The following is a 12,517-nucleotide window of genomic DNA, read 5'->3' as shown; positions in this document are numbered from 1 at the left end:
ATGTGCTTCTCACATACAAATACATTCATTCCATTCCCGTAATCCCAAAGTCTTCACTCATTGCAGCATCAAAGACTCACCTGTGAGCTAGTCATCTATTTCCAAGTTATGAAACAAGTTATCTACTTCCAAGATATAATGGTGGGAACAAGCACAGCGTACACATTCCCATTCCAAAAGGGAGAAATTGGCAAGAAGAAACGGGTGAAACAGGCCGCAAGAAAGTCTGAAACCCAGCAGGGCCAACATTACACCTTTTCTATTTTTTCTTTTTTGAGACAGAGTCTAGCTCTGTCGCCCAGGGTGGAGTGCAGTGGTACAATCTTGGCTCACTGCAACTTCTGCCTCCTGGGTTCAAACGATTCTTCTGCCTCAGCCTCCCAAGTAGCTGGGATTACAGGTGCCCACCACCACATCCAGCTAATTTTTGTATTTTTAGTAGTGATGAGGTTTCACTGTGTTGGCCAGGCTGGTCTCGAACTCCTGACTTTGTGATCTGCCCGCCTCGGCCTCCCAAAGTGCTGGGATTACAAGTGTGAGCCACTGCGCCTGGCCAACATTACATCTCAAAGGTAGAGGATAATCTTTTTTGACTACGTGCGGAGCCTCCTGAACACAGGGTGGGAGTTGGCTCCCCAAGGCTTCAGACAACCCAGCCCCTATAGCTTTGGTGGGTGGGTTGGAGTCTGGTGCCTGAAGTTTCCTGGGAGTGGGGTGGGGCACTGCCTGCTGCCTGTGACTCCAAAGTTCTGGGGGCCTGGTGGTGGTCCTGCTTCCACGGCTGTACTAGGCATTGCCCTCCTGGGGACTCTCTGCATTGGCCTTGTTCCTATGGCTCCACCAAGGACTACCCCAGGGGGGGACCCTGCAGTGGCCTCGCTTCCACAATTCCAATAGGCACTGTCCTGGCAGGCACTCTCTGAGGCAACTTCAACATCACATTTCTGCTGGGCATTGCTCTGGTGGGGGCTCTCTGCGGTGGCTCTGCCCCATGACAAGTCTCTGCCCGGGCCCCTAGGCTTTCAACAACGTCCTTTGAAATCCGTGTGGAGGCTGCCAAGCCTTCACAGCTCTTACTTTCTGCAAGACTGCAGAATTAGCACCACAAGGATGCAGTAAAGGTCTATGATTTGCACCTTCTGGAGCTTCAACACAAGCAACACACACACACACACATAAACACACACAAAAAAGCAACACCTGGGGCTACCTAAGCTACCACCAGGCTGGGGGGGGCCACAGAGTGCTACACTGGGGTGTGGGGTATAGAGTCCTGAGGTTGCCCTGGGCAGTGAGCCCATGGAGAACACGCAGGTTTCCCCTGAAACCCTCTGTCCTCCAAGGCCTCTGGGCCTGTGATGGGAGGGGCAGCCTCAAAGACCTCTGAAATGACTTCAGGGACTTTCTTCCCTTTTCTTGAGGAATAGCACCTGGCTCCCTTTTAGCCATGTTAATCTTTTTAGCAAGCAGTGGCTTGGCCACACCCTTGGATTCATCTCCTGAAAACGCTCTTTCATTCTCTACCACATGGCCAGGCTGAGAATTTTCCAAATTCTTCCACTCTGTTTCTCTTTTCTCTGTGAGATCATCATAAGCAGTTAGAAGAAACCACACAGCAGCCTCAGCATTTTGCTGCTTAGAAATTTCTTCTGGCTGCCAGATACCCTAGTTCATCACCCTCAAGTTCAGCCTTCCACAAAGCCCTTGGGCATGGACACAGTTCAGCCAAGCTCTTTGCCAGTTCGTAACAAGGATGGCCTTTACTCCAGTTTTCAATACCTTGCTCCTCTGTTCCATCTGAAAGCTCACCAGAATGGCTTTTGCTTCCATATTTCTTTTTTTTTTCTTTAGATGAAGTCTCGCTCTTTCGCCCAGGCTGGAGTGCAGTGGCACTATCTCAGCTCACTGCAACCTCCGACTCCCCGGTTTAAGCAATTCTCCTGCCTCACCCTCCCGAGTAGCTGGGGTTACAGGCGCGTGCTACCACGCCCAGCTAATTTTTGTATTTTTAGTAGAGACAGGTTTCACCATGTTGACCAGGATGGTCTCAATCTCCTGACCTTGTGATCTGCCCGCCTCAGCCTTCCAAAGTGCTGGGATTACAGGCGTGAGCCACCACGCCCAGCTGCTTCCATATTTCTATCAACATTCTAGTCCTAAACACTTAACCAATCTCTAAAGAATTCCAAGCTTTTCATAGTCTTCTTGTCTTCTAAGCTCTCACCAGAATCTAGGCTTTTCCTAGCCTACTCCTCCAAATGCTTCCAGCCTCTGTCCATCACCCACTTCCAAAGCCACTTCATCATTTTCAGGTTTTCATTATCAGCAATACCCCACTTCTGGGTACCAATTTTCTGTCTCATCCGGTTCATTTTCTGTTGCTTACAACAGATTATCTGAAACTGGGTAATTTGTAAAGAAAATGAATTTATTTCTTACAGTGTGGAGGCTGAGAAATCCAAGGTCCAGGGGCCTCACCCTCGAGTGAGGGTTTTCTTGCTGATATGGGCTCTCTGTGGTACAGGGTGTCACATGGCAAAGAGGGCTGGGCATGCTAATGTTCTAGGTCAGATCTCTCTGAAAAAGCCAGCAATTCCTCTCCCATGATAACCCATTAATCTATTAACCTATTAGTCCTTTATGATGGGGTTAATCTGTTAACCTATTAATCCACTATGGTGGGCTAATTCATGGGGATTCATTAATCCATTAATCCCATCCAATCCCCTTTTAAAGGTTCCACCTCTCAGTACTGCCATGTTGGGGATTAAGTTTCAGTATGAGTTTTTGGAGGTAACATTGAAACCATCGCAGTGGTTCTTTCTCAATCTTTTTAAACCCATGACCTGGATTTGATTTTTTTTTTTTTTTTAATCAAAAAACAAAAACTAGGCCGGGCGTGGTGGCTCACGCCTGTAATCCCAGCACTTTGGGAGGCCAAAGCAGGCAGATCATCTGAGGTCAGGAGTTCGAGACCAGCCTGACCAAAATGATGAAACCCCGTCTCTACTAAAAATATAAAAATTAGCCGGGCGTAGTGGCAAACACCTGTAGTCCCAGCTATTCGGGAGGCTGAGGCAGGAGAATTGCTTGAACCCGGGAGGCGGAGGTTGCAGTGAGCTGAGATCATGCCACTGCACTCCAGCCTGGGCCACAGAGCAAGACTCCGTCTCAAAATAAATAAATAAATAAAAGACTGGAACTGTGATCTGATTCTAAAGACCGAGTTCTTAATCACTATGGAATACAGCCACACCAATTTCTGCATCTTTGGCATATTCCCCACCAGCTGACATTTTGACTCTTAGAAAGTATATGTGTGTATTATTGATGATTACTTTTATTTCCCACATATAAAATTATTTAAGGCTCAATATGTTTTTTAAGACTACACAGCCTCCCTCCCTGCCTCTGCTTCTTGTTTGCTGCTTTCCCCAGTAATCTGGGAGTGAACCTTGAGTCCACAGTTTCCAGGTCAGGGTCCTGGGAAGTATAGCTTATAATGAAGGAACAGGAAATCCAAGCCATTGGTGTTATGGAGACTGGGAAGGACTGGGGAGTGTTTGCTAGGGGCCTGAGGACTAGTTGGGTAAGAGGGGGCTGACTGCTCCAGTGGCCGCGGTCATAGTTTCTCTCTTTAGTCTACCCCACCATCAGAGCAAAAAAGGTGGTTAGGAAGTGGTTGTTACTAGAGGGCAGAGGAAAAGGTTCCAGCCCCAGTGAGGAAGAGGCAGGTGGTGGTGGTGGGGCCCGGCCCTGTGTGAGCTTACAGCCGCCCTTCCTCTCCTCAGTTATTTTTGGTCTCTGTGACCTGTAGGTTTCCTGTTAGTGGGAACAGAAGTGACAGGAACGAGTTCCCACTATAGAAATGAACGCCGGGAGTCCAACTCATTCCCCTTCTCTCTTCCCTTAGCCTTTGAACTTCTCAGGGATCCAGGCCTCTAGGTCTGCGTGCCTAAGGCTGCATGTTAGTGGCTTCAGGCGCTGCGCCAGACACTTCCTTTGAGTCTCATCTCCTAACCCCTCCCCTATCCCCAGTAGGGCCTTGCAATTCCTGGACCCCTCGTTAAAGCAAGACAGTCCTTTCCTCTGCAGAACCAGTTTACCCACCAGTAACCCTTCCGTGTGGCTCTGGGTGCTGAAATGGGGAGGAGTTGGCCGCCAGGTGAACAGGAGACAGAAGCACCCCGGAAGCTTCCTGGCAGTCCCCGCGTCACGTGGGGCTCTACCTAGTCGGCCGCCTAAGGCCCCTCCTTACGCATGCGCCCATTCACTGCCGGGTCCCCATCCATGCCTGAATCCCGCCCTGCCCTTCTGGTTCCGCCCCTGCCCAGGAGCCCCGCATCCTCATTGGCGAGCTCTGGACGTGGATGTTGGCCAGGGTGGCCCGGCGCCGACACCCCAGTGATAAAATGGACCATCCACGAGGAAACTAGCGCGCTCCAGGGGTGTGGCTCAAATCGCAGTTCCGCCCTCTGGCTCCCAGCCCAACACCGAACCGGGATCGATCTGGCCGCGGCTTGAACTAGCTCAGCTGCGAGCTCGCGGAACCACGCCTCCGGGAGACTCTGGCCCGGCCGGCGCGGGCCTGGTCTTCAGTCCTATATCGCCCCCGCTTGGGAAAAGGTGCAGGGGCCTCTCGCCGCCTCGTCGGGACCGTCCTCTCTACCTGCCTCTGCAACCCCTCTCGGCCCCGAGCCACCCGGCAGCGGGGGTGGGTGTGCAGAGGTGCAGCGTCCAGAACCCGGCTCCCGCAGAGGCTCGGGGTGGCAGCAGCCCTGTTACGGCTTAGATGGCGCGCAGGACCGAGCCCCCCGACGGGGGCTGGGGATGGGTGGTGGTGCTCTCAGCGTTCTTCCAGTCGGCGCTGGTGTTCGGGGTGCTCCGCTCCTTTGGGGTCTTCTTCGTGGAGTTTGTGGCGGCGTTTGGGGAGCAGGCAGCGCGCGTCTCCTGGATCGCCTCCATAGGAATCGCGGTGCAGCAGTTTGGGAGTGAGTGCGGCGCCTGCATCTGGCGGACTGCGACCCTCGGAAGGGAGAGGGAATGCGGGGACTGGGAAGGAGAAGGGCGAGGGGCGGGAGATGCTAGGCGGGGAGACGCCTGAGATCTTCTCGCAGCGCCCCTTCCACTTCCTCAGGCCCGGTAGGCAGTGCCCTGAGCACGAAGTTCGGGCCCAGGCCCGTAGTGATGACCGGAGGCATCTTGGCTGCGCTGGGGATGCTGCTCGCCTCTTTCGCTACTTCGTTGACCCACCTATACCTGAGTATTGGGTTGCTGTCAGGTGAGAGCCTGCACAAGGGCAGGAGAGTCAAATGCTTAGATCGTTGAATGTTCACCTCCTTCCTGCTCCTTGCAAAGGGTTCGGGGAGAAGCTGAGGGAAGTTTAGCTAGCACCTGTACCCAGAAGGGAATTCTTAATAGGAATGACTAAACCGACAAACATGATGAGGAATTAGGAAATTCAAGGATGATGCAACCTGGCCTGGCGCCGTGGCTCACGCATGTAATCCCAACACTTTGGGAGGCCGAGGCGGGTGGATCACGAGGTCAGGAGATCGAGACCATCCTGGCCAACGTGGTGAAACCCCGTCTCTACAAAAAAAAAAAAAAAAAAAAATACAAAAAATAGCCGGGCGTGGTGACAGGCGCCTGTAGTCCCAGCTACTCGGGAGGCTGAGGCACGAAAATGTCGTGAACCTGGGAGGTGGAGCTTGCAGTGAGCTGAGATCGCACCACTGCACTTCAGCCTGGGCAACAGAGCGAAACTCCATCTCAAAAACAAAGAAAAAAGAAACAAAGAAAAAAGGGTGCTAGGTACTGTGACTGTGAAATCGATATCATTATTCTATTTACAGCTAAGGAAAAGCTCTAAAGCTTATACAACTTGGCAAATGAAGGTCACACAGCCAGAAATGGTAAAGCCCAGGTCTAACGCCAAAGTTCTGTGCTAATTACCTTACAAACTTTGTCTCTAATCTTCCACAATCCCAAAAGGTGTATTATTACATTTTGCAGTTGAGAAGGTTGAGGCTGGGAGTGTTAAAACACACAAGGTTACACAGCTAGAAAGTATCCAAGCCAAGATTGTATCCCAGGTCTGTTGGACTCCACAGCAAGTGCTACATTCTGCTGCTGGGCAATGCGGGGATTACTGGGTGCCTTGAGCTCCCTAAGAGTTCCTAACCCCACTTCTTCCTTTTTGACAGGCTCTGGCTGGGCTTTGACCTTTGCTCCGACCCTGGCCTGCCTGTCCTGTTATTTCTCTCGCCGTCGATCCCTGGCCACCGGGCTCGCTCTGACAGGCGTGGGCCTCTCCTCCTTCGCATTTGCCCCCTTTTTCCAGTGGCTCCTCAGCCACTACGCCTGGAGAGGGTCCCTACTGCTGGTGTCTGCCCTCTCCCTCCACCTGGTGGCCTGTGGTGCTCTCCTCCGCCCACCTTCCCTGGCTGAGGACCCTGCTGTGGGTGGTCCCAGGGCCCAACTCACCTCCCTCCTCCATCATGGCCCCTTCCTCCGTTACACTGTTGCCCTCACCCTGATCAACACTGGCTACTTCATTCCCTACCTCCACCTGGTGGCCCATCTCCAGGACCTGGATTGGGATCCACTACCTGCTGCCTTCCTACTCTCAGTTGCTGCTATTTCTGACCTCGTGGGGCGCGTGGTCTCTGGATGGCTGGGAGATGCAGTCCCAGGGCCTGTGACACGACTCCTGATGCTCTGGACCACCTTGACTGGGGTGTCACTAGCCCTGTTCCCTGTAGCTCGGGCTCCCACAGCCCTGGTGGCTCTGGCTGTGGCCTACGGCTTCACATCAGGGGCTCTAGCCCCACTGGCCTTCTCCGTACTGCCTGAACTAGTAGGGACTAAAAGGATTTACTGTGGCCTGGGACTATTGCAGATGATAGAGAGCATCGGGGGACTGCTGGGGCCTCCTCTGTCAGGTAAGTGGAATGGGGTTCCCAGGGGGTGAGGGCTGCCATGTTGCACAACTAGGGGAGGGTACTATTCTCATTCCAGTTTATGTGAATATTGCCCTCTGGTGTAGTACAGTACACAGCCTGTGTGGCCAACCATAGCATCCCTGAAATGGGTCCATGGGGCAAAGAACTTGGGGCTGGGAAAGTCTGAGCGGAAAGACAGAGAAGCTAAGTGGAACCCTTGGGAGGGTGCCTACAGCTCGGGTTTTCAGAGGACCTGGCAGAACCTGGCCAGACACAGACGTAGCATTCCACTGTCCACCCTTTCCTTTGGCCCACTGGGCCCCAAACCAGGTATCTGAGGCACGTGGTCAAAGTTCTGCTGGCTCAGGTTGCCAGAAGTTTCAGACCTTTATCTCCTCTTACCCATTAACTGAAGCTTTAGAAAGGCTACAGTTGCCAGAAAGAAAGGCACAAGTATGCCTGACTCAATCTGGATCTCCAGATCCCTGCAGGCTGGTTTGGAGGTCCTTTCTGAAGGCGGGGAGGTGGTTGAAATTAACTTTTGAGGCCCTTTTGGGAAACCAGAGTTCTCAAGTTTATCCAACTATTCCATGGGAGTTCCAACTCCTCTGAGATGATAAGTCTTCCCTCCACCCAAAAATGTATCTGAGACATCAGCCCCAGCAAATAGATCACTCATGTGTATTCTTTTTCTCTCTTGGACCTAGGCTACCTCCGGGATGTGACAGGCAACTACACGGCTTCTTTTGTGGTGGCTGGGGCCTTCCTTCTTTCAGGGAGTGGAATTCTCCTCACCCTGCCCGACTTCTTCTCCTGCTTCTCAACTACTACCTCCAGGCCCCAGGACCTTGTAACAGAAGCACCGGAAATTAAAGTTTCCCTACCGAAGGAGGGGCTGGAAGAGGACTGAACTTCACAGAGTCAGGCCCGGAAAGCCAGAGCTTGACAGCTCCAGGTCTTCTCTTGCCACATCTTGGTCTCCACAGAACCACAGTGCCTTAAGATTCTCGATCTGCCTCCCCCTAGAGCAGGCCTGGGGCTCCTGCAATGTGTGTGCCAACCCTTTGTATTTTTGTATTTTGTTGAGGACTCTTATTTATCCTCCTTTACTGTCCTAACATTTTCTTTTTTTTCTTTTTCCCGAGATGGAGTCTTGCTCTGTTGCCCAGGCTGGAGTGCAGTGACATGATCTCGGCTCACTGCAACCTCCGCATCCCGGGTTCAAGTAATTCTCCTACCTCAGCCTCCCAAATAGCTGGGATTACAGGTGGAAGCCACTGCTCCTGGCTATTTGCCTTTTTTTTTTTTTTTTTTTTTTTTTTTTTTTTGGTAGAGACGGGGTTTCATCATGTTGGCCAGGATGGTCTCGAACTCCTGACCTTGTGATCCACCCTCCTCAGCCTTCCAGAGTTCTGGGATTACAGGCATGAGCCACCGCACCCAGCCTCTCTTAACCTTTTCTAAAGGACCCAGGAGTTTTAAAGGATCCGGGAGTTCCTGCTTCACTGAGTGTGAATCAACTGTGAAAATCAAAGGCCAAGAGACTTATCATGTTTTATATACCATCTCTAGTGTTGCCTCCCAAGTTTCTTCTCTGAAGATATATGTTTGGGAAACATGACTGTCTCTTTGAGATAAAATCAAGTAAGAAAGATAGATAATAATCACAACCTCAGAATGAGCTGGGGCCCGTATGCTTGGGTTGGCCGAATGGTGTCATGCCTGGAAGTGGAGGAGGATGTCCAGGAGCTCTGATGACCCAAGGCATTTTAACCCTGGACTCTGCTCTCCAGGCCGCCACCACATACCTCCCTCTTCCCCATTATCCCTGTGGCTTAGAAAAGAAATTGAGGGCCGGACGCAGTGGCTCACACCTGTAATCTCAACGCTTTGGGAGGCCGAGGCGGGTGGATCACGAGGTCAGGAGTTTGAGACCAGCCTGGCCAACATGGTGAAACCCCGTCTTTACTAAATACAAAAATTAGCCGGGCGTGGTGGCATGTGCCTATAATCGCAGCTACTGGGGAGGCTGAGGCAGGATAATTGCTTGAACCCGGGAGGCGGAGGTTGCTGTGAACCAAAATTGCGCCACTGCACTCTAGCCTGGGCGACAGAGCAAGACTCTGTCTCAAAAAAAAAAAAAAAAAGAAAAGAAAAGAAAAAGAAAGAAAAGAAATTGAGAGAATGCTGAGGACACAGGTTATAGATGTGTGGATAGCTTTGGTAGAACTGAAGTCTGAGCCTAGGATTCTTGTATTTCCCTCAGGCTCATAGAAGGAGATTGAAATGCAGGGAAGAGTTAGTCTGGGAGGTCTGGGGACTAGGGTAAGGGACATGAAGATGGGGCAGATAGCACCCACGAGCAACCCACCTCCAACCCCAGCAACACACTGAAACTGGCTGCCAGACAACTTTGCAAAGATTCCCTGTTCCGGCCAGGACTTGGGCAAAGAGAAATGGGTTGCCTGGACAGACAGTCGCCCTTCTTCATACCCAGGGCCTCCTGGGATCCTGTTCCTTTGAACCAGCCTTTCTGGCTGTCTTAAGTAGAATATTTTCAGGGTCCTAGATTGGTGAACAGTTGGAGGTTTCAGGAAAACCCAATAAAAATTCTTTATTGGGGGAGGGGCTCAAACAAGAAAATAATCAACAAGTGGTGTCCAGAGTAGAGCGAGGGCCTCCTGGGGACAGCAAGACTGCCTGGGGAGCGGGAAGCAGCTCCCCCATCTCTGGGGGAGGCGTGGCTGGAGGGGAGGCTGGACCACAGGAGGGCAGCGCCTTGGGCAACCCTATGTAGATGAAGCTGCCGGAGAGGATCAAAGAGCCAGACACGAGGAAAGAGGTGGTGAAGTCTCCTGTCTCATCCCTTAGGAAGCCTGAGGAGATGGGTAAGGGAATTTAGAAGCCCCTAACCCCAGGGGCAGAGGATAGTTGTAGGCAGATATGCGAGCTCAGGTCCTTACCTGATAGGGGAGGGCCCAGGAGCCCTCCGAGGCTCATCAGCATCATCACCAGTCCCGTGGCCTGCACCACACCTCCGATGCCCACCAGCCCAGGGAGCACACCGAAAACCAGCGGGGCGTAACTCCCTGCGCTCAGCCCGTAGGCCACAGCAGCGGCCAGCAGGGGACCCCCCCAGCTCTCTTCGCCCCCCACCACGGGCACCAGTCCCACCACCCACAGCCCCAGCCCAGTCAGAGCCCCGAATACGGCCAGCAGCCGCGGGAGAGGCACCCAGCCTTGGTCTGCCAGCCACCCGCAGACCAGCCGGGCGCCCGCATCGCCTACCGCAGCCACGGCCACCACCAGCGCTGCCCCGTATCCCCCCAGGCCCCGGTCTAAAGCGTGGGGGGCCAAGTGCACGTAAGGAACGAAGTACCCGCCCCCAACCAGGGCTGTGCCTAGAGCAAAGATCGAGAAGGCCCGGCGTGTGAAGAGTCCCAGGCCGAGGGCAGCTAAGGGACTACGCGGTGGGGCTGGGGGGTCGCCAGGAAGGGCCAGGGGTAGCAGCAGGGCGCCACAAGGGGTGAGGTGGAGGGTGATCGCGCCGAGAAGGAGCAGAGCGCCCCGCCAGCCGAAAGTATCGAGGAGAAGCTGCAAGGCAGGCGCCAGGAGCAGCGAGGAGGCCCCGTTGCCGGTGAGCGCCAGCCCCACCGCCAAGACTCGACGGCGGGAGAAGTAACGCGAGAGGGTGCCTAGGGCAGGGGCGAACACCAGGGCCCAACCAGAGCCTGCGAATGAATGGGAGGGGATGGGGGCCGGCACTGGGGACGCCCGCCCCAGCATTCCCAGTCCTGCTCTCCGCACCAGGCCCTCGCCTCGTTCGCTACCCCAGTCCCATAAGCTCCTGTCCCCACCTTCACCCTGAATGACCCGGGCATCCCCCTTCCCTCACCAGCGAGGAGGCCCAGGCCGAGGTAGAGGTGCAGCAGACTGCGGGCGAAAGCCGAGAAGACGAAGCCCAGCGAGGCGAGGACGCCCCCAACCATCACCACCGGGCGGGCTCCCCAGCGCGTGCTCAGGGCGCTGCCCACCGGGCCTGGAAGGGGGCGGAGTCAACAAAAGACACGCCCCCGGACCCCCAAACTCTCTCCAACACCTCTCATTGGCTGTTTACCTCCCTCGAACTAATGGTTCCTCTCCTTGACCTTAAGATGCACTCTTTTCTAGAGCCGGTCGCCCTTTCTCAGGTTGTTGGGTAATCCAGTGGGTCTCCCATCCCTCCACTCACAGCCCCTCCTCCCCGTTCCCGTCTCTCGCCTCAGAGCCCGCCTCACTGGCTGCCTGCTGCACCGCCAGGGCCAGGGCGCTGATCCACGCAGTGTCCTGGGCGCTTCGGTCAAAGTGCTCGGCAAGGTCAGGGAAGGCAAGGCCCAGCGAGCGCAGCAGCCCGTAGGACAGCCCGTTCACTGCGAAGGCTGCGGCCGCCACCACCCAGCCCCAGCCCCCGTCCGGGGGTCCGGCGGGCTGGGGGGTCATCGCCGTCTGCGGGGGTGGGCAAACACCTGTGAGAGAAGCCTCCACGCCTGTGCTTCCGCTGGGGAGCTGGCATCCCTGAGATCCAGCCTCTGGCTGCTCCCCCGGGGTGGGCCGGTCACCCCGAGCGCGATGGCGCAGAGCAGAGGGAGCCGGAGCCAGGCCTAGGGCTGGAACTCCTGGGTCCGCGCGAGGTAACGGGACGGGGACAGCCAGATCCCCCAGGCCCGGGGCTCCCCGTCCCACGTACACTCCTTCCCCCTTACCCGACCTCTCCGGGCTGTGCGGGGAGGCGAAGGGCGAGGAAGGGCTGGGCCCGGCTTTCTCTCCGCTTCCCACGCGGGCGGGGGCCCCGAAGGGGAGCAAGAGCAGTGATGGAGCCCAACTTGGATGAGCTCTCTCGGTAAACAGAGATCACCACAGGGGCCCGAGCCACCTGGGACGCCGTGGGTACGGAGGGCGGGGGCGAGCTGAAACAACCAATCCGCCAAGCCGCGGGTGAGGCCAGACACCAGTCCCACGGGGATTGAATTATGTACACACACAACCCCCAGCCCCGGGGAGGGAGCGGAGAGGAATGAATGCTGAGGGGCCCCGCCCTGCTCACACCCATGCACCTGCCGCCTGCTGCGCGCAGGGGAGACACGTGGATTGCAAACCCCAGCGAGCCCGAGCCCGGGGTCCACCGCCAACGCGGGGAAATAGGGATGGTCCCAAAAGCCTGAGGGGATGAGTAGTTTTGTTTTCAGGAACGTTCCTGAGGACCAGGTAAATCTCGGATATCAGATCACAGACTTCCACTGAGTGCCAGAGCTGTGCTTAGAATAGCAGACCCCCAGGCCGGGCGCGGTGCACGCCTATAATACCAGCACTTTGGAAGGCCGATATGGGTGGATCACCTGAGGTCAGGAGTTCGAGACCAGCCTGGCCAACGTGGCGAAACACCATCTCTACTAAAAATACAAAGAAATTAGCCAGGCATGGTGGCACGAGCCTGTATTCCTAGCTACTCCGGAGGCTGAGGCAGGGGAATCTCTTGAACCCAGGAGGCAGAAGTTGCAGCAAGCCAAGATCATGCCACTGCACTCCAGCCTGGG

The 12,517-nt window shown here is 54.9% G+C and overlaps 2 protein-coding genes across 2 annotated transcripts; one reads left to right on the top strand and one right to left on the bottom strand.

Annotated features, from left to right (window-relative positions):
- Nucleotides 1-4,484: 4,484 nt before the first annotated feature.
- Nucleotides 4,485-8,013, top strand: SLC16A13 (solute carrier family 16, member 13). Its single transcript, XM_011994636.1, has 4 exons — nucleotides 4,485-4,991; nucleotides 5,138-5,281; nucleotides 6,207-6,944; nucleotides 7,652-8,013. Exons 1-4 carry the CDS (start codon nucleotides 4,793-4,795, stop codon nucleotides 7,852-7,854), a joined length of 1,284 nt encoding a protein of 427 aa, XP_011850026.1. The 5' UTR covers nucleotides 4,485-4,792; the 3' UTR covers nucleotides 7,855-8,013.
- Nucleotides 8,014-9,541: 1,528 nt separating this feature from the next.
- Nucleotides 9,542-11,829, bottom strand: SLC16A11 (solute carrier family 16, member 11). Its single transcript, XM_011994635.1, has 4 exons — nucleotides 11,222-11,829; nucleotides 10,840-10,983; nucleotides 9,908-10,675; nucleotides 9,542-9,820 (listed from the first exon to the last, which is right to left on the bottom strand). Exons 1-4 carry the CDS (start codon nucleotides 11,421-11,423, stop codon nucleotides 9,591-9,593), a joined length of 1,344 nt encoding a protein of 447 aa, XP_011850025.1. The 5' UTR covers nucleotides 11,424-11,829; the 3' UTR covers nucleotides 9,542-9,590.
- Nucleotides 11,830-12,517: the final 688 nt, after the last annotated feature.

Source organism: Mandrillus leucophaeus, unplaced genomic scaffold, assembly GCF_000951045.1.
Source record: "Mandrillus leucophaeus isolate KB7577 unplaced genomic scaffold, Mleu.le_1.0 Scaffold46, whole genome shotgun sequence".
NCBI classification, from domain to species: domain Eukaryota; kingdom Metazoa; phylum Chordata; class Mammalia; order Primates; family Cercopithecidae; genus Mandrillus; species Mandrillus leucophaeus.
This window is presented reverse-complemented; position numbering and strand designations above follow the sequence as displayed.